Source organism: Pyxicephalus adspersus, chromosome 2, assembly GCF_032062135.1.
Source record: "Pyxicephalus adspersus chromosome 2, UCB_Pads_2.0, whole genome shotgun sequence".
NCBI lineage: Eukaryota > Metazoa > Chordata > Amphibia > Anura > Pyxicephalidae > Pyxicephalus > Pyxicephalus adspersus.
In genome coordinates, this window is record NC_092859.1 from 136,609,621 (window position 1) to 136,631,401 (window position 21,781).

General features: G+C 37.8%; 1 protein-coding gene across 6 annotated transcripts in view; it reads right to left on the reverse strand.

Annotated features, from left to right (window-relative positions):
* The window catches only part of NOX5 (NADPH oxidase 5), a 43,459-nt gene that overhangs the window by 20,495 nt on the left and 1,183 nt on the right, over positions 1-21,781 (reverse strand). For 2 of the 6 annotated variants that reach the window (XM_072402571.1, XM_072402572.1), the window contains exons 1-4: positions 16,902-21,486; positions 9,235-9,364; positions 3,392-3,542; positions 1,975-2,185 (exon numbers count right to left, since the gene is read on the reverse strand). In XM_072402571.1, coding sequence (XP_072258672.1) covers positions 1,975-2,185; positions 3,392-3,542; positions 9,235-9,354 — 482 coding nt within the window. In that variant the 5' untranslated portion in view covers positions 9,355-9,364; positions 16,902-21,486. Of the gene's footprint in view, positions 1-1,974; positions 2,186-3,391; positions 3,543-9,234; positions 9,365-16,901; positions 21,726-21,781 lie in introns of those variants that run through there. The other 4 variants (XM_072402570.1, XM_072402568.1, XM_072402566.1 and 1 more) reach the window with 4 other exon arrangements.

Below are 21,781 nucleotides of genomic sequence, written 5' to 3' on the forward strand. Positions count from 1 at the left end.
ACAGCTGAGGTCCCCTTTATTAGTTATGCTGACCATGATGACCTATACAGCAGATGATGGAAGAGGGAGATGTGATTAGGTGTGCCACATGTACATGTGTTAACAAAGAACATGATAAAAGAAAAGGGAACAGTGAAAACAGTAGAGTATGGTAAACCTGCACAGACACACATGAAGAAACCTTGCTACAGTTGTTGTGTCCATAGGTCAGACAACAAGGGGTGCAACTGTTCTTTATTACAGTTTGCAGCTTCAATCAATTTGCAGCTCTTACTTAAGTAAATGGAACGTAATGACTATTACATGCTTTAGTTTTTAAAGCTGAACTCTAGGCAGACATAAAAGACCAATAATGCAGCTCTATATTTATGAATAAATTATTAGCCAGCACTCTGGCTTGGTGAGGACTGGGCCGGACCGGGAGGTAATCAGGTGTGTTGAATGTACTGAAAATGTGTTAATAAGGCATATGATGAAGGAGACAGAGTGAACAGAAGGCTGATTTCATCCCTTCGCTGCACGTGGTGCCATCCACCTGGCTGTGTTGTATAAAGTTTAGAAATAAATGGATGGAAATACAAATTAATTTGGGAGTTAATATGGCAACCATAAATGCAATGCATCTGTGTCTTTAGTTGAATGCTTTAAAGTACACTTATCACCTAATTTTTTCTTTATATAAAAGGGTGGTAAGAAGACAATGAAGAGCGGAGAAGATGGGGTGTTAAATTTGGAAAAAAAGTTTGCACTGATAATTCATAGATTACATATACATAGCAAATATGAATCAAAACATATCCACAAATCAATAGGTTTTGGGTCATACCCCATTTACATACTTAGGGTGTTCTTGACCATTATTTATACATAGATCCTCTAAAATTATAACCAGAGCGAAGGAAAAAATGAAAAAAACGATGGACCCAAATCCTATTTATTTGTACATATGTTTGCTATGCATTTGTAATCCATAAACTATCAATTCAAACTGCATTGATCGTTTTTAACACCCCATCCTCTCCTCTCTTTATTATCTTCTTACCTATTAGAACTTGCTTCCATGTGAGTGGGGTGTATCCTTCTTTTTTATTACATTTATATAAGAGGGTGGATAACCCTTTTATAGAAGGCAAAAATAGTTTTTTTTTTATTTAAAGGGGAGACAATATTGTTTGCAGAGTCAATACACTGCCTTAGATCGAAGTTGGAGCTAGAATAGCACTGTGACACTGGTACCTGCTAGCGGAGATTGGTAAGAGGATCTTTGGCAAAGCAGAGGTGAAACCCTGCAGAGGAAAGGTTTGGGGTAACTGCAACTACCAATCTACAACGTCTCCTGTTTATAAATGCATCTGCTGCAGTAGGTGCTGCTTTAATCCTGGTTATCTTGTCTAAAAGACAGATTTTAAAAATTGTACAGTGGACTTGTGCCTATAGGCACCACTCTGTCATTGTGACAGCTCCTATATAAACAAGCTTGCAGCCTTATTGATGCTTGTACAAAAGTGCTGGAAGCAGCTTCTGTATTAAAGGAAGACATCAGGTGAGTCACGGTTGAGATTTAGAGTGTATCAGTAAGGATCCTAAAATTATGTTTGCAGTTATGATTGATGAATCCCTAAAATTGATGGATCCTTGCATTTGCATTTTAGAGTATTAAGAATATCTCCAACTGTTCATAAGAGTAGGACTAAAAGAAATCCACTCCATTGACAATATCAAATGGAAAAAAATTACTATATATATACACACACACACACACACACAATATATTGTGCCTTAAAAAACATTACCTTTGTAACAACAGTGACACTATATGGTATTATGTGGCGTAACATTTTATGAAATAAATTGACCATTAAGTGATGGTAACCAAATATTAAATTTCTGCTTGTTTTGTCACTATTGATCTTTCCAATGCAGTCTACTTTTTTCAGGAATAATAACACATGCAAATTAGCCTAGAAGAGTTACCTTATTGTTAAGTTCTCCATGACTTCTGGGAAGTGCTCTAGTTCTTCCTTTAGTTCCTGAAATGTAATGGAACCGCTGTTGTCCTTATCTGCTGACTGAAAAAGTACCATAGTCAAGTCATCTAACTTTTCCTCCGGCAGTGAGATGGCGCTCTCTAGTAGGCAAGACTTTAGTACAGTGCGGAGCTCATCTGGCTCAATAGAACCACTGCCTGAAACAATAAATACATTTTCTATTTATTAAGCAAGGCAATAATAATAGGTTGCCTAATGCCTAGGTGAGGGATCTGTAAATCTATATGTCTCAGTATGTGCCTCCCCCTAAAACAGTACAATATGCAATAAATTCAAGAAAGAGAAAAAAATAGTTTTTTTTTGGCAACCAAACAGTTTTGTATTTTTAAAGATAGAGATTTTATAAAGAAAGTACATAACCGAGAAAACATAAATTACTTTAATAGTATAGTTGTGGACCCTAATTCCCTCATGGCATTCAGTGCACTCCAAACTAAGTAGAGGTCTGCTAATAACTACATATTTAGAAATTGGTTCCAAATGCCAAAAGACAATGAACAATGATGCAGTATTCAAAGGGTAAACTTTTTGCCTTATGGGCTTCTTCAGCGGATACAGAGAACCATACCACAGATAAACTGGTGTGTTGGTAAAAAGTCTGGGAACCAATGTTCATACAAAGGCAAATGATAGGAGCTTCTGAGGGGCAGTTTGATAAAATGAAACTAATATAGTCTTTCAGTAGAGAACAATCTTAGCAATGTAAAGGCCAGCAATAGGGTTTGCTTCAGAAGTGCTAGAAATCATTATTCTTACAGACAGCATCTGGTAGGAAAGAAGCTTCCTCTGGTTTATAGGGAAAATATGATCCTTTTCTATAGGTTAACAGGAAGCAATATTAAAAAAGGTACACACTATTGTCTAATACAGCCTTTTCAAAACCATGAAAACCCGGGTTACCTCCAGAGGTTGCCAGCGGTTTGTTGAGCTGATTACCAGGGAATTCATTTTATCAGGGGTTCTATGGGACTTTTTTTAAGGGTTGGTCTGTAGTAAAACATTTGAGAAAGGCTCATTGGGTATTATATTGTAGACTAATTCTAAAGTGCTGACCATGGTAGAGTTTCATACTAGTTAGTATAGTGGGTAGGAAAGCAGAGAACTGTGACACTCACTGCCACCAGTATATAGTACATTTCTTCTAAAACAAGGAGAAAGTACAGCTAAATAGTTGCACAAATAAGAAAACAAGCAAATAAAAAGATAAGGCTGCATTGATGTAAAATTAAGGAGTTTAGATTCAGAATTTTGCAGATGCCCATTCCTAGCTGGTGAACTTTAGATACATTTTAAATTGAAGGGTTACTGTGCTATTACATTGCTATTTTGTTTTGTGTTATTACCATCCACATCATATACTTGGAAAAGAAAATGTAGTTTGTCTGCTTCACTTCCATGGATTAGGAGATTGAGAGCCTTCATTAATTCATCCAGTGTGATGGAGCCGCTACCATCTGAATCGAACAAAGCAAAGAAACGCTCTGCAAAAAAAGACTGTGAAAAAAACAGAAATATTAGGGTATAGTGTAAATTTATCAAAACTACAAATTTTTCTAACTCAACAAATTCCAGAAATTTGGTCATCTTGGCTCTTTTATGCACATTGCAAATTGTATTATATACACTATATATTGTTACTGTTTGAACTCAGTAAACAAATCACTGAAACAGAAACTTATAAGAATGCAGAATAATTTCGAGTTGGCAATGCCCCTTCTGAACAGCTCCCCTCATAGGCAAAAAAGTATTGAAGTTAGGTTGTATACGAAACTGTATGAATTACTGAAAAACATTTAGGAAACACTGGCTTGAAACATTACTCAGGGAAATAAATGTTGTTCATGACATAATATTTGGTAGCAGACAGCGCTGTGGATAATGAGATAAGACTTTCAGCTACACAATGGTAAAAACTACTGTCACTGGGCTATATATATTTTTTTATGTACAAACACCTTTCTCCATGAATATTTTGTGCTGCAATGCAGATGGCTAAGTAAGGTGACAAATTTACCTGTGTTGTGTAATAAAGTGAATGTGTGCATTTTTTATTTTTTAGGAAAAACATGTTTTTTTCGGGAAAAAGAAAAGCTAATATGAAAAGAGGAAAAGGCACATAAAATGATAAAGTAAATAAATGTTAAAGGGAATGATCAGCTTTTTTTGTTTAATTTAAAAAGGAATGCTAATGTTTTAAATAACCTTGTCTATATGAATAACTTATACCAGTACTTGTATGTGGCACATGGAACAGCTATTTTTAAAAAGACGTAAGCTATACCTCCTGCTTTGCAGCACTACAAAGGGGTTGTGTTTTACTGCTTCTCCTACAATACAAGTCAATGGGAGTCAGCTGACCCACACCTGACCCATCTGGATAGTTTCTAAAGCCTATGATGATGTGCATATGTTCAGTTTCTGTTGCTGGAAATGTTCTTTCGTGATCATTTTTAGTGATAGACGAACAAGTGATGTACACACAACACTTTTCTCTGACGAGCAAGTGGCACCCCACTGTTCTTTCCTTCATTTGGCTTCATTTCCTTCAATAGCGGTTGTTCTCGTTCAGTCTTTCATTGATCTGCCAGGATGGATGAATCCTGCATGGATCAATGAACAACCGATCAGCACGATGGTTCATCTAGGGTGAGAAATGTGTAATGTGTATACAGGCTAAGGAGTATTTTTGTAAAGCAGTCAATCTGACATTCACTGAAACATACCCTGGTGGAGAATCTTAAGGATCCATGTGTTTCAATGTCATTATTTGATTCTCTACTAGGGAATCTTTCAGTAAATTTCAGATTCCCTGCTTTATAAATAGACCGCTAAGAACATGTTTAACCTCTCTAGTGATTTCTTTCCAGTTTTATATGTCTAAAAGCGGTACATTGTTTTTCATGAAAATTTATTAATATAATATATAATATATATTTACTGTAAAATAAATGTTCTTGAAAACAATGTACTGCTTTTACACATATAAATCCAATGTATTGCATTCAATACAGTTATTTTGTATTGAATGCAATACAAATGGATTTTGAATTTCCTGCCCTGCCCCAACGGCAACGTACACACGCACCGACGTCACCAGGATCTCAGCCGGAGGAAGAAGGAAGAAGACGGAGATCGCGGCGATGGACGGTGCGGGCCGCCGGCGGATCAGGTAAGGCTGTATTTACTATTACTTCCATAGGTTTACCTACCCCGAGTGTGACTCGGGGTTACCTCTAGGGAACCTAATGCACTCATAGTGGACACCAAGGTCCTTGCCAGTCTATGTTTACTTCCCCTCACAAGTAAAGGTGCGTACACACTTCCAATTTTTATCGTTCCAATCGAACGACGAACGATCGATTGGGCAAAAAATCGTTCGTAAAAAAGTAACCAACGACGCCGACGAACGAGGAAACTCGTTGGAAACGAACGACCGGACCGGCGGATCGGATTGGACGACGATCGTTGAACATCGTTCGTGTGTACGATCGTTCGTTGATCGTCCATGGTCTGAGCATGCGTAATGAACGAACGTTCGTTCACTTTCCTGTCGTGCACATAGTTCCTCTATCGCTTAAACGATCGTATCTATTGTGTGTACAATATCTACGAACGATCGTGTCGTTATCTCTATGTGCAGGATCGGTGCTATACGATCGTTCATATATATCGTGCAGGATCGTTCGTCGTTCGTTTTCCAACGATAATAATTGGAAGTGTGTACGTAGCTTTATATACCTGCATGTCTCCATTCCATGATTGGAAAGGGTGATAAGCATGTTCAGAATAAGCAGGAACCAACAGTAGGGAATTTCAAGAAGACTTCAGTGGAATGGGGGCAGTATGTTTCTGGTCAGGGATACTAGTAGAGATCATCAGTGCCCACTAAGAGTAACTGCTCAAAAAATGCACCTTACCATAAAGGATAACAAAACCAACAACAAAAAATGTAATATATTGCAGTGTAGCAATCCTTAGATGTGGCGAAGGCGACTGTATTCTTTTCAAGCCAAGAACATTTTTGTCATGTTAAAAAAACACCTATTGATCAAAGTCCTTGTCACTCTCTTTGAGCTGAACTGCAATCTCAAATATTATCCCTTGTCCCAGCTATCTATGGTAACCTCCAGAAAAACTCCTCCCTATGTAATAAAGATGAGGAGAGGAAGGTGTTGGTCGTCCAAATCAAGAGTGCAGCCTAGGGTGACATTTCTCCTTTACTTGTGGTTGGAGTGCTTTTTATTAGCATTGTCACCCTAGGACAGGAATTCTGTTACTTGTAACATAAAAAACACAGTGAAAAAAATTCAAAACTAATGCAACCATTACATCTAAGGAATAGTAGGTTGCAATATTTCATTTTTAGGAATCTTCAAATTACAACTTTGCATGCAATACCTGGTGGTACATCAGACTTAAAAATGGTAATGTACATAACAAATTGCTAAACAGCACAACAAAAACTCTAAATATGTTACATTATGTGAAAATAATGTAATGCAAATGCAAAAACTCATATCAAGAATAATTATCTACAATGCTGTTGTCAAATCTTTTATTAGAATTGTTTAGAAATGTTGTGAACTCTTTAGAACATGTTTAGAAATTTTGTGATTTCTTTAAATATATTAGAATTATTTGCTAAATGGCAGGTATGCTGACCCAGGTTTCTTTGCTTTCTAAGTCGCTGGCCTGTTACAGGTAGGCAGATCAGGATTTTTCTATGACTTCACTGGCTGCATTCTTGCCCTTCTTAAACAGCCCCCACTATTAAACTGCCGTTGAAGGTGTAGAGTGGATGACCCAGCTCAGGTTATTGCGATGCCCCTGGGCATCGGCAAAGTATGGATTTACCTGGAAGTTTGAGATATACACACCTTACAGGTGTGTTCCTTGCAGAAGCTGCAAAAGATGTTTCTTTTAAAATAATTTTTAGATACTTTAAACAGATTCAGTAGTAGGAAACAGATAGAGGCATCACAGGCTTCAGTAATTGAAGCCTGGCCAATCATTACCTAATGGGATCACAGATTCATCCCTACTATTACCAGCATCATTTAATTGCATGAGCTGGGATAACCATACAGAATGGCTCACACCCCATGCAATTCTGCCATCTTGTGGAATTTTAGTTCATTGTTTTATAATTTTCCTAAATTATTTTTTATTCTATTTTTACATTGCCAATATATTTCACCATAACTAGCGACAGCAAAGTCTGTTATTTCTAGGTTATAAATATTTTTTTGTTTGCAATTGACAATCATGTAACATAGAATAACTTCAGTGTGCTTTGGAACAAATAAAAGATTTGTAGGAAACAGTATGTGTTTATTCTCCATAGCCATGAAATTTGTATTTGTTATTAAGGTATTATTCCCCTGAAGATGGTAATTGTAGAGCCTTACAGTGTATCGATGCAGAGAAAGAAATTGATATGCTGACATTAACGCTGCTCTCTGCATCCTGAAGAGCCATGTATTGTCGGTAGAAGACTGAAAAGGACAATGGCCCCGCATGTCACAGCCTAATGACTTGAAAACAGGTAAATATGTTTAGAAATGTTGTTTTTTCTTTAATTATACCCTAAACTACTTCACTGACTTAAAGGAGACTTGTTATGACAATTATTACTTTATATAAAAGTGTGGATAACCCCTTTATAAAAGGGAAAACTTTGTTTTATTAAACTATTTTTTTGGGCATTGGAAGGGCAGACCCCTCCCAGTTTCTCTTGAATGAGAAACCCAGGTCCTCCTAGGAAACAGACATCATGTATCTCAGGAAGCTGAGGGCTGCTCCTTCTGCGCAGTCCCAAGATTGGACACTGCATCATCAGGGGTGTCATACAAATGTAAAGAAACTAGTGCACAATTAAATGCATGCGTAAGTTCAGCACTCAGTCATTAACTTTTGGAGGCCCTGTTGGAAGACATGTCAGAGGGCTTCCTCTAATGAAAAAAACATTGCATGTGCAGTGAAATTAGCAATTTTTTCACATTTTCCTGAAGACATATCAAGCTAGGTACACACTTCCAATAATTATTGATAGAAAACAAGCGATTACGACCGATAAACGATTATGCACGATTATATTTGAACGATCGTATTGTGCACAATTCTGTACATGCTGTAACCATACGATCGTTCAAATGCTCAAATGCTTCAATCCACTAATAATGTACGCACGCTAGATACAATCGTTTGAACGATGCAGAAAGTGACATGGAAAGGAGAAAGTGTATTGCAGAAACATCCACGATCACTGAATGATCGTACACACGATAGATAGAGAATCATCCGTGCTCAATTAGATCCGACAGGGCGGTCGTTCATTTCCAGCGACAATCCTTGTTTATCGGCATTGTTATGCATCTTTTTTGTTAACGATCCTCGGACAATCCGCCGTTAGTCGTTCGTTTCCAACGACATTTATTGGAAGTGTGTACGCAGCTTTACCCGATTTCACACCTGCTCAGTGCAAGATTGGGTGATGTAGAAAGAACACAGAACCACAAGAGAAAGAAGATGGCGGCACCCAGTGTCCTGTCTGCTCTGGAAAGAAGGAAAAGGGGATGGTGTGGGACTAACTGGACTAGGGCTTTCTACCAATAAAGGTAAGTTTTTTTTGTTAATGAACGTTCTGATTTAAATATAATTTAAATTTCTTGGCTGACTTAAGACCTACTAATGAACACAATGTTATTTTTTAAAATATATTGAATGCAAAATATATTTGTTAGTTATATTCAGCTTGTTCTTTTTATGTTGAATCTTGAATTCTTGTTTTAGGGATGGTCTTGGTAGCTGCAGGGCTTTGCTTCCTTATATCTGAGCCTCCAGCAAGGAGAACAATGAGCAGCATAGAAGTAACCTTCACATCTCCTGATATTAGCAGGCAGAGGCAGCACCCTAATGACACACTAAAGATTTACAGCTATGAGGAGTTAGACACAAGAATGTCCATTCACCCTATAGGACAGATTTTTCAGGATACTGCTTTGGCACACTTAACATTTCTGAATAGTCCCTATATTGCATCTTCACTTTTTTGGTCCAGGCCCAGATAAGGACACAACCTACACAGAATCAGATAAACTATATCAAATAAAACAATATTTGAAACATTATCAATAGACAATCAGATATTTCTTTAAGCCATTGTCTCTCAAACATTTCATCTTACCTCTTTGACTTTAAGGGCTGTCTTGAATTCTTGTAAATCAATTTCCTTGTCTTCTCCAGCAATGTTCTCAAACTGTTTGGTTACCCAGTCCAGCCACTTCGTGTCCTCGTCTGTACTCATGGTTCTATCACTGAGTGTAACAAGCAAACTCCAAATTACATTTTCTTTAAGTCTATAAATAAAGTACTGGTAACAATTATAGCAAAAGGAATCTGGCTGTCAGTCAGTGTCTATGTGACTTTTCATAATTTTATCAGTTTAACAGTCAAGAACACAAATGCTTATATGCTCTATTACCCACCAGAAGTTGATTTATTTAATAGTAGCCATTAATTTAGCAAAACAAACCTTTATTTTGCAAAGTGAATGTTAGTAAATAGGGTGAAAAACAATTCATGTGAAAAGAAATAACCATTATTAAGATCACCAAATTTATTACAAATGCAATTGTTTTCACTATGAGAGAAATATATGACATATTTTTCTTATGACCCTTGCTGCTCTAATTTAAAGTCTAGAAAATATTAATATCATAAAGGAAATAGTAAAGTTCAGCAAACAAAAAACTTTTCCATATAATAAGCATTTTATGATCAAGCGCAATGAGACTCTGGTATTCTGATAAACATTCTAAGAAAAGCTTCAAATGTAAAAGAAGAGTATACCATACTGTATGTACTATAGTGCTGCCTGAGCTGCTGATCATTGATCCATTGGTGGTCAATGGTCCCCTAATTGTCTACTGGGAAACTGACATTTTTTGGAGTGTTGTTTTCCCGGGTCTCATGCAGCTGTACCCGGTTTCTCCTGCTACCCCCAAATCACTACGGTCTCTTTTAGTTGATATGAAAGTGAGCAGGAGGTTCCTATAAAAGATGTAGGGAATTCAGGAGATAAACTTTCCTAAAACCTTACATACTATAATAGATTGTATTGTTATCTGGATTCAATCAGCCAAAACAGCCAACATTTCTATTAGAGAACCGGGATCATTGGGGGCAGGTAAACCTTTGACACAACCAGATAACACTGCATCACAAAAAAATGAATATTGTCTGCTGCTTGGTCTAATACATGTGTCCTATACTAAATCAAGTGTGAATCCAATCTTAAAGTCCGATTCTGCCTAGGACGTCAGGATCTAAAGATAATTACGCGTATGAATTGTGATTAGCTACATTCTCTCGTTCCGCAGTTACTATGTAATTTCTATACATATACCTATACTAACGTTTGCCTCATAGTTCTACGACATTACAAAAACCCAGTTTTCTGTTGCAACAATATATACAATTACACATAATTCACCTGAGTCCTTGTTCAACACACATGTACACTTCAGAAGTGGTTCAGGCACTTGCTTTTGCGTTTCCTGCTCTCCGCTGTCCCCCATTGCAGAAACCAGCAGTAGTCCCCCATCATGTTGGGGTTGCACTGGCCTTGATATCTTGTTACCATAACAGAAATGTCCTGGTGGAACCTTTCACTCAGATAAGCCAAATTTTGTGGGAAGAAGTCCAGATAAGAATGTAAGAAATGAAGTTGATGGTATGATGTTAGCATGTTGTTCACAAGTTCAGCATGATTTTCAGCTCGCTGGTTGCCCAGAAACGTTTGTGCAACTAGCACAAATGAATGCCAAGCAGCAAGTTAAAGTTGAGTTTGTCTCTGAATGTGGCATCATGCATCAAATTGCGGATTTGGGGACCAACAAAAATGCCTGCTTTCAGTTTAGCATCTGTTATAACTTTTCCAAACTTGTCCTCCAGATACTGAAGACCCATACCATCAAGATCTATTGCAACGACAAAGTTTTTTATTAATCCAAGTTTAATATGAAGTGGCGGAAGGTAAACTTTCTGTGGATCAATGAGTGATTTATGCTTCATGTTGTACTGGCCAACAGTGTGTTCAGGCTTGGGTGGTCATTCTTTCACTTTGTTATAGTTGCTGTGATCACGACTGTTCCACAGGCACAGAAAGCACATATATTTTGTATATCCCAATTGCAGGCTAAGAAGGGGTGCCACCACCTTCAGGTCACCACAAAAGTTCCACTTGTGTTCTGAATAGTTAATCAATTTCAAAATTACCTCCATGGATTCTTTCATTCCCTCCGCATGAACAAGAGGAACAGAAGGTTTTTCTTTACCTTTATGCAGCAATACAGCTTTCAAACTTGCTTTGCTCAAGTCTATAAACAATCTCCACTGCTCTGGTATGTATTCGCAACCTAACTCTATCATTAGACCACTCACATCGGTACAGAAGCAAATGTTGCTTTCCTGCTTGTAATAACCTGCAAACTTTGTGTGATGATCAGGAAAGTGTGAAGTTGCTGTTCCTTTTTGTAGCTAATTCCACTCCTTTAATTTGGAGGCTAACAGTTCAGACTTCTCTTTTGACAAAGACAGGTCCCTTACTAGACCATCTAAATCTGATTGGCTTATAAATTGTGGCTTACACTCTTCAAATTGGGGTTCATAACATTTGTTAACATCAACATCATCCTCCTGTTCCCCATCTGAGATGTCACTGTCAGTAACAACAGATGTAGGAGGGACTGGCACTGGATTCTCTGCATCATGTGGCACTGGCTTCATGAAGAGCAGATTCACAATCAGGACAGACAATTTTCGAATTAAGTCTTCTTCGAAAACCCAGCAATTTTACTCATATAGAAGTAGCAGTCTGAGTGATGGTCTTTTGGCTCATGCCAAACTATAAGCACAGCAAAAGGCATTTTATTCATTTTCCCATTCAACCATTGTGTTAGGCCAACGTAACACACCTGACAGCAGATATGAGGTGCCCAGCTTTTATCCTGATCTCCAATTTCACATCCAAAGTAATACTTGTAAGCAAATCTTACCCTCTTGGTTAGGTTCTTGCGTTGATCACACAAGGTATATTTGACACAAATGTAGCAAAAGTTGTCTGGTTTATTAACACAGCTGTGCCTACTTATCTTTAGCTCAAAATAGACTCACTATGGCCTAAACTATGGCCTTGTCTCTAGTGTAAAACCAATAGGATGGTTTTGCACTAGAGACAAGCCCTTGGTCCATCCTGCCTATTATATCTATTTCTGACGTCAGCTCACTGACTTGTCCAGATATGCCCAGCCGCTGCTGGATCATGCATGCCACCAAGGGGCATGATTCAGCTGAGGTGGCACCAGGCATAGTGGTAGCTGCAGCTGTTATAATGTTCCCAAGTAAAAATATATGACCCAATTACGACCATTTAAACAGGTATAGCACACCTATAACTTAAAATCTGTACATGATAGGAAAATTCTGAGTTTAGATTTAGAATCAGCACACTTGATATCATGTAAATCACACGTGTTTTTCCCAGTAACAAAATCGTTGTGCAGTGTAATTGTTGCTGTTTGTCTTGTGAACGTGTCCTCAAAAACCTTATAGGGACATTTAATGGATAATACAAAGTCTAATCATTTTCAAAATACATTTTTAATGCACCAGAAAGTCCAGAATTATTATATACCAAATAAAACTATACATTATATAGTAGAGTTCATCCCTCAGCATTAGCTAATATCTTCTTTCGTCATGACATCTCAATGTCTATCGGAAGCTCCAGCTTGTTATTACGGATATTGCATGGTATAAAAACATGACTGTCCGTAATCATCATCAGGCTCACTAATGTTAGCAGCAATCATGAAAAGGAAATAGAATTAGATATTGGTATGAATGCAGTAAACAATACTTAATTAAGAAGACAAATACAGGATATATTCATTAATACAAAATCTATTATCAGCACTGTATTTCTTTCAAAGGATGAGTTTACTTAATCATTTGTAAAGTATTTTACACCCAGCAGGTTCTCATTGTCAAGAAGTCAGCTGCACCTGAGTGTTGTACAGAAGTGACTGCTGCCTGTGACAGTCTATGGCTTCCCCAGCAAAGGGAGAAGACTATATAATACAAAGAGTATTCATGTATGCTCCAACATAGACAGCTGTTTTCCACAATGATATCACTATCTGTGCACAATAATCACAGCAACATTGTTTTATGACATTTGTTTTTGCTCAGTAACCTGTCTCCTAAAGTGACCCTATCCCTAGACTAGAAAAAGAATACCAATTCAGAAGAAAATTAATAAAATGATAAAAAATTTAAATTCTGGCTTCGGTCTATTGCAGTGCTATGGTGATTGCTTGGAGCTAACTTTTCTTGGTGTAGATTCAGTGAACCAAACTACGCACTGTCATTCACCTGCCAGCTGGTATGTCACTGCATGACACAAGAGTGATGTAGCAATCAGTGGGTCTAACCACAATGCAAGCAGGGCACATGGCTTTCTAAATCACAGGGAAGTGTACTGGGTGTTAAAAAAAAGTCACCATAGTTTTGTAGTCATTTATTATTTTTTAAATTAGTTTTTTTCTTTTGTTATTATTCCCACATGCCCATATGGCGCCCAGCAGCTGGCAGCTCACATTGTACTTTGGTTGTGTGACTTATTTTCCAAGTAACATTTCTGGGGAGCCATATAACCTAACAATATGTTTTTGGAGGTGTGGAGGAAACCAAAAAGGCTGGAGGAAACACATGTGAACATGAAAAGAACATGCAAATTCCTTGCAGATAATGCCCTAGGTGATTATAGGTGATAGTGCTAGAGTTTGTAGATCTGGAGTTGTAATAAAAAAAAAAAAGATATTTCCTGCTATTGCTGTTCAGGTGACTGACCCTGACTTTTATTTGTGTCCCGGAGGTGTCAACCTGTTGCATGGACATCTGATGGACACTACAAATGTACACATCATGCAGCCATTGTTGGGAAATGGCATAGATCCATCACTGGGGTGCATGCATGTATAGGAAATGGCTGCAGATAGGCTGCAGTGGATCATCAGCAATGAGATGCAACAAAGGAAAGAAAAAACAAAACAGAAATTGCTTATGATACATGAAATTTATATACCTAAATAACAGAGTTAGGATTTACATCTATTTTATTGGAGATTTTCACCGTTGATTTTTGAGTTAATAATGCTTACACCACATTTTCATATTAAGAGTTATTGCTTTAATCAATCTTTTGCAGTAAACTATTTTCAGTTTTCACTAACGGGATGAAAATAAAAATAACTTTTTTGCAAAGTATTGCACCATTTGAGAAAGACTCAAAAGAGTAGTTTAAAAAGACACAATGTAACACTACCTTTATTAATCCAAAACAAGAGGTTTTTGGCTTTAGATATATCTTAAAGTGGGCCATAGTAAGAGATTATGTAAAATGCCATTTCACACACATGGAACAAGCGTGCATATAATTTGTGACAATGAGCTGAAGACCTGAGCTGCAGCGTCATTTTGCATCAGAGATTCAGAGAGTAATAAATCTTGAGTAACAGAACACCAACCAGTTGTTTATTCCAGAAATGGGTCAGTGACAGGCCCATTTTAAGGTTCTCTTAGTCCCCCAATTTTAATCTTTGGATGACTTTGCCAAAGACGAACTCTGGTAAATGCTATTCAAATTGTGAAGCTGTTTTAGATAAACTGTAATCCATTCCTTTAAAAAAAAAAAAAGCTTTTGGGTGTGTTGCTTTGAACTTTTATGAGTTTAATTTGCTTTTGTAACTGATAAAAAACATATGACAGCTGGAGCAAAATAATTTCCAGGCTACGTGATTGAAAATGGATGTAAAACTGATCAAAGGCTGATGGAAAACCAACAGAGACCCAATGTGGATTGGATCTGAGGGTCAGGAACACATGGACAAGTCTGAATATATGAATTACCTGGTGCTCTGCAAGTACTCCAATAATAATATTTGTGTCTGCACACTAACAGTAAATATATTCTAACACACACCTGAGCTCTCTTCGGAACCCTCAACCACAAGAAGTTTATCTCTTGTGGTATGCTTCCTCCAAATGTGTCCCTCTGTTTGGCCTCTGTGTTTTAAAGCTGTGACTTCCTTTGCTTCCTAGTGTTAGTGCTCCACCAGGTGAAACTAAATCCAGCAGGAACAGCCAATCACAATCTAAGGCTATGTACACACATTATTTTTTTTTTTTTGCTGGAAAGGATCTTTTACAACAAAGGACTGAAAGATGCATAAACAAGCGATGTACATACAGTGCCGTGGAGAGAGGAGGGGGAGAACGAGTGAGCAGCACCCTGCTGTGTGCTCTCCCCCTTACTTTCATTGTGATCGTTCGTCTTTCGGCATTTGTGGATCCGACAGGACAGATCCATGAACAACGTTGGACGGCCGCTGCACACATGACAGATTCTTGTCCAATACTACCCCTGAGGCATTGAATTTGAGGCCTGAATTTGACGAGAATCATCTGACATGTGTACATGGCCTTACTCTTTCAAGTTAAACCATGCTAAGATAAAATTTACCCTTTAAGTGTACGTAAAGTTTCATTTTAGATAGTGTAGTGAAGGTTTTGAACCGCTACCAGGTTATTGTTTGCTATTTTGCATCAATGGATATTTAAAACAAACCTTCACTGGCCTTTGTAGCTGCATGTACTGTGGAATAAACCATTCTCATGTGATTATTGCACCAATATAGATTTAAAACAAAACTTCACAGACCTCTGTAGCTGCATGTCATGTGGAGTATACCATCTTCCTGATTCACAACAGATAATCTGAGGTCCAGATTTATTCAATTTTATAAGCCTGCAAACACTTGCTGTGTTTTTATATTACAAAGCTGGCTGGCTACCAAGTTCATGATACCACACAAAATATGGAGCAGGAGAATGGCAAGTTCAGTGCTTCTGTTTTAAACTTGCAACAGCAAGTAAGCATTCTCTCTTCTTTCCGGCCATCTTCTTTCTTCTTCTGGGTTCTGCACATCACCTGATCTTGCACCGTGCAGCCTCGAGATTGAATGACATCTTCCTGAAAATGTAAAACAAAAAGTGCCTCTCATTGCACATGTGTGAGATCAGCACTTTTTTTTACATTTCATGAAAGTCCCTTATGACGCATGCCTGATCTCAAACATGCGCAGAAGGAGCAGCCCACAGCCTCCCGAGATATGTGATGTATGTAAAGATGGAATAGGAAGCGTAAATTTAAAAAAAATCTAAAAAACACATTTTTACATTATATAATAGGGTTTGGCACTTTTTTTATATAATGCTAAAAATGTGACGATAGGTCCTGCTTTAAGGAAAGCTTTAAATATGCAAAATACTCAGCCCCCTTAGAACAATCCTAAATACACAATAATGTTTAAAGATGTTCATATACAAAATGTCATAGATAGCAGAGACATTTTTTAGAGATGATACAAAACACCAATAGAATTTATATTTACTAGTTTAATGTTATCACCTCTCTTAGAAAATAATAAGTGATGATAATTTGACATTTTGGTCTCTATTTATAAAACAAGGAATCTGACATTTCCTGGTGAGAATCTTCCAGGTCCATGTGTTTCAATTGTAATACTTAATTCCCACCAGGCAATGTTAAAAGGAATGTCAAATACAGTCAAAATACAATTCATCCACCCAGAACGTTTCAGGAGGCATCAGTATGTAAATCTATAAAATATTTCATCAGTATGTAAATCTATAAAATATTTCATCAGTATGTAAATCTATAAAATATTTCTATACAATAATACCAATAGGCAGAGTAAAATATTTTACCTTGTCCAGTGTCACTCCACTCTGGCTGCTTGCTTGTAGGTGCCAAGTGAGTGGATTTGTCTTTTATTAGAGATCCTACCCAATCACAGCTATGGGAAAATACAATGATCACTCCCCAGGATATCCTTTATGAGGAGTCAAAAAAATCTGTGCTCAAAAGAGAAACAAATCAGAGATGTAATTCTAGGGAATACAATTAAGGAAATCAAAGCACTCCTAAATTTTAATAAACAATCAGGAAGATTCTAAAAGCTATATCCTAAAAACACAACAAAGAAGAGGATCAAACAGGGAAACTACTAGGTCTTAAATCAGAACAATCATCAACATATAAACATAATGTGAAATGGTCACTTTCACTTTTACATCATTAAAGTTTTTTTTTTTTTTCAATTAACTTTTTTAAGCAATTTTTTTAAGGTTTGACAGTCCCTTTTTATCTTTAACACAGCAGCAATCGAGACTGAAGAGGAAAACCACAGCCCCCCAGGATACTTACATCAAAAATCCCAGGAGGATGCAAGCTGCTCCTTATGTGCATGCCCAAAATTGGGCACCGAAATCATCAGGGGTGTCATATAAATGTAACAAAACAGCACAATTTAACGCATGCTTAAGATCAGCGCTCTGTAGTGTACATTTGGAGGCCCTGTTGGATGATATGTCACCCGATCTTACGAATGTGCAAAGCCAGATTGGCTGACTTCATTAAAAAGTTGTAAAAAGAAGATGGCCACCTGAAACATAATTGTGAGCAACAGAATACAGGGAAGAACCCCCACACTACAGCGAAGAACCCCCAAAATTTCAGTGGGTGATTGCATCATTGGTCTACATCTTTTTGCTTTTTTTACATTTGTAAAAGGAAATTTTATTACTGATTGACAAATTCTGTCATTCCCAACTCCCCCTCCCCCCCATTAGAGTACACCTGTGATTGTGCTTTTTTTAGTTCCATTATCACAGTCTGTTCGTTTGCAAACAGGGAATTTTATTCCTTATTTGGATGAAGTGCTCTTAAAAGCACATATCACTGTGTACAGCTTAGTAAACCATAGCCTTTTATTGCTTTTAGATATATGATACATATAAAACATAAATTCACCCTTCCTCCCTTCCTACTGACAGTGTACTTCTGGTATGGTTACCTTGCAGCAGTATTACTCTCTTATCTATGACACAATTTCTTTGTTTGCACAGTAGGCTTTATTTGTCATTCAGGTTTTTTTTTCATTTTCAGTTCACAAGCCCCAGATTCCTAGAAAGGCCATAGTCTACCCATACAAACTGCACAAAGTAGAAGATAACCCTGGGCTGCATTATATAATCACATTGGTGAGTCTGCAGTGATCAAAGAATAATCTATTAAAGCTTTGCACGTTTATATTCTAGTTTTACATACATGATAAAAAGTTAAACCACATCATGATTTCTTAGGGACTGCAGAGGGGAAATCCCTATTTGAACTCCCAGATCTGTATGCTTGCTGCAGCCATAACATGTATTTTTTAATTTATAGAATAGAAAAAAGCAACAACTGATAAACCCTGACAAATCTTTTTGGGGCAGGAACAGCATCAGGATTTACAGATCACAGCACTAGGGTGTCCAAAAATATACCATTTCCCTGAAAATAAGACCTAGCATGATTTTTCTGTATTTTTGAGGATGCTCGAAAAATAAGCCCTAACCCGAAAATAAACTACAATATAAATAAATACATGGACAAGAGGTGCTCAATTAGGGAAAGCGCTATTGCTAGACATGAGAAATTGGGGCAAATGGTTCTAAAGTAAATGGAGTCCCTAGAAATTCAAGATGGAATTCAGGGTTTGGAGAGGTATGATGATGTTCCAGACTGTGACGACATGACTATATTTGAATAAATGTTGATTATTTTTGTTCAAGAATAAATGTCGATTGTTGTTCATGAAAAAATAGGACATACCCTAAAAAAAAGCCCCAATGCATTTTTTGGAGCAAAAATTAATATAAGACACTGTCTTATTTTTGGGGAAACAGGGTAGAAACCCAAAAGATCAGTGTTTCTCAAAAAGGATACTTTCAGAGGTTGCTTACAATCTAATCCAATGTTCCCTAGGTTCCTCCAGTGATTGCCAGGGGTTCTTTAACCTCCCTAGAGGTAAGCCCGAGTGTGACTCAGGGTAGAAAAAAGTCTCTAAAAGTGGTAACCCCGAGTCACACTCCGGGTATGTAAACCTATTGGAAGGTTAGTAAATACAGCGCTTACCTGATCCGCCGGCATCCCCCGCCGCGATCTCCGCCTTCTTTCTTCTTCCTGCTTCTGCACACGATGAGTCACCAGGGAGTTCCCGGTGACGTCGGTGCGTGTGAACATTGCCGGCAGGGCAGGAAATTCAAAATCCATTTGTATTGCATTCAATACAAAATAACTGTATTGAATGCGATACATTGGATTTATATGTGTAAAAGCAGTACATTTTTTTCAAGAACATTTATATTACAGTATATATATTAGTATGAGTATGTGTTTTGTTTTTTTTTTCATTTAAAAAAATTAAAATAATTTTTTTTAAATATATAGATTTTTTTAATTTATTCAATTTATTGTTTTTAGGTGATTTTGTGTTTCAAACTTTATTATACTCATACTATTATATTATACTGTAAAAGAAATTTTCATGAAAAACAATGTACCGCTGTTAAACATATAAAACCGGAAAGAAATGAACCGCTAGGGAGGTTAAGCAATGAAAAGTTTCTGCCTAGCAGGTCAGTTTAGGTGACACAGATGATCTTTTTGTCTATTTGTAAGCGTGACATTTCTTTCCACTGACCCACCTCACTAATGTACTTGAAACTCTGGATGTAGCATTATTTTAAGGGTTCCTCCTAGTTACAAGAGTCCAGAAACAAAGATCTAATTCCTTCAATAGTCATGTACAAATAAAGCTGAACATAACCAGTATTGGTGTATAAGCTTTTACCATAAACAGTCCTTATGGATGGCATACTTGCTGATTATGGGACACACCTTTTTGAGAGCACACTACAGTGATGTCAGGTCCAGGATCCTTTCACTGCTTCATTCCCCAAAGCCCTATCCTTGCCACCAAGTCTCCTGGGTGTAGTATGATCGCACTGACGATATGACAAGAGATACTTTGGCCCCGATTTATTAAAGCTCTCCTAAACTACAGAGAATTACACTTTCATCAGTGAAGCTGGGTGATCCAGCAAACCTGGAATGGGTCTAGTCCAGAATTGAAAACATTTGCTAACATATAGCAAACGACATTTTGAAATCCATTCCAGGTTTGCTGGATCACCCAGCATCACTGATAAAAATGTATCTTTTGCAGAGAGCTTTAATAAATCAGGGCCAATGTCTCCAGCATCTGGCTCTATACCCAGCACAGAATACAGCAGCTCCTACTGCATGGAGCACCACCGTTTCCCCAAAAATAGGCCCTAGCATGATTTTTCTGTATTTTTGAGGATGCTAAAAAATATAAACCCTACCACGGAAATAAGCTACAATATATATGAATACATGGACAAGAGGTGCTCATTTAAGGAAAGTGCTATTGCTAGACATGAGAATTGGGGTTAATGGTTCTAAAAGGAAATTGAGTCCTAAGAAATTCAAGATGGAATTCACAAGATTGTATTTGAATAAATGTTGATTTTTGTTCACAAAAAAAATAAGACATCCCCTGAAAATAAGCCCTAGTGCATTTTTTGCAGCAAAAATTAATATAAGACAGGGAAATAAGGTATATACAAAAGAATAAAAAGCCACCAGAAGCAACATACTTTTTTTTTTTTTTGGCAGGAGAGACTTTGCCCGTCTCATCCGCCAAAAAATATTTTTTTTTTTTAAATGTACACCCTGTTTTAAAGGTGTACAAATGCTGGCTCAGGTTGTCACCCTCCACATTGACAGAATTGTGCACCATCAGCTCTGTACAGTCCCCAGGTTAAAGACATCCGACATACAGAGGACTCTTACATACAATGGGCTTCCCTGCTCCCTCATGTGCAGGATAGAGGCTGGAAGGGGGCGCTTTGCATGACCTCCAGTAGAAATATTTTGCTAAAGACAGCTGAGGTTGTGGGTGATCTTAGGGGGTGAGCTCTTTCTGCAGCCTCTTGTAACTCTTTAATGACCAAGACAAACTCTGCAGTTGTTTCTTTTTGCATATCAAAGCAGTTTGCTCCAGAAGTTAATGAATGTCTAGGCTCCATAAAGGTTTTTTTTTTTTTTGTTGCTTTGTGATTCGCTGACAGTGAGGATTTTATACAGTAACTGACACCATGCTGCCTAATATTGAGACAAACATCTGTCCTAATTACATTAAAATAATGTACCTGTTCCAACTTACATACAAATTAAACTTAAGAACAAACCTACAGTCCCTATCTTGTATGTAACCCGGGGACTACCTGTACGTGCCCTGGGCTGATTGTTCCACCAGCCGATCTTGTAGAATAATTCGGCTCAGCCCCCTAAAAACCCAAACATGACATGTTTAGAAGAACCAAAGTCACCATTGAGCAGTAGGCTGAGCTTAGGGTGTAGATCTGGTTGGAGTTTCTGTGTGATGCCAACCGAAACCCACGGGGTCCATTACACAAGCAGCGCCATCTGCGCTCACACTGTGTTCACTATCACAAGAAAGTCCGCTGACTGGGCAGAACGTCTCCAGGCACACACATCCCAATCCGATCATGAAACAACCTACAGGACTGGCACCCTTTCCCGCGATACCCTGAGCAAGTGGCGGGAAGTCACCACCTGGACCGCCTGTGCCAGCCTCTGCCCCGCAGCGCGCGCCCTTTCTTCGAGCAGCTTTGCGCGGCGCTGGGCACCTCTGCCCATCACTACAACACAGGGG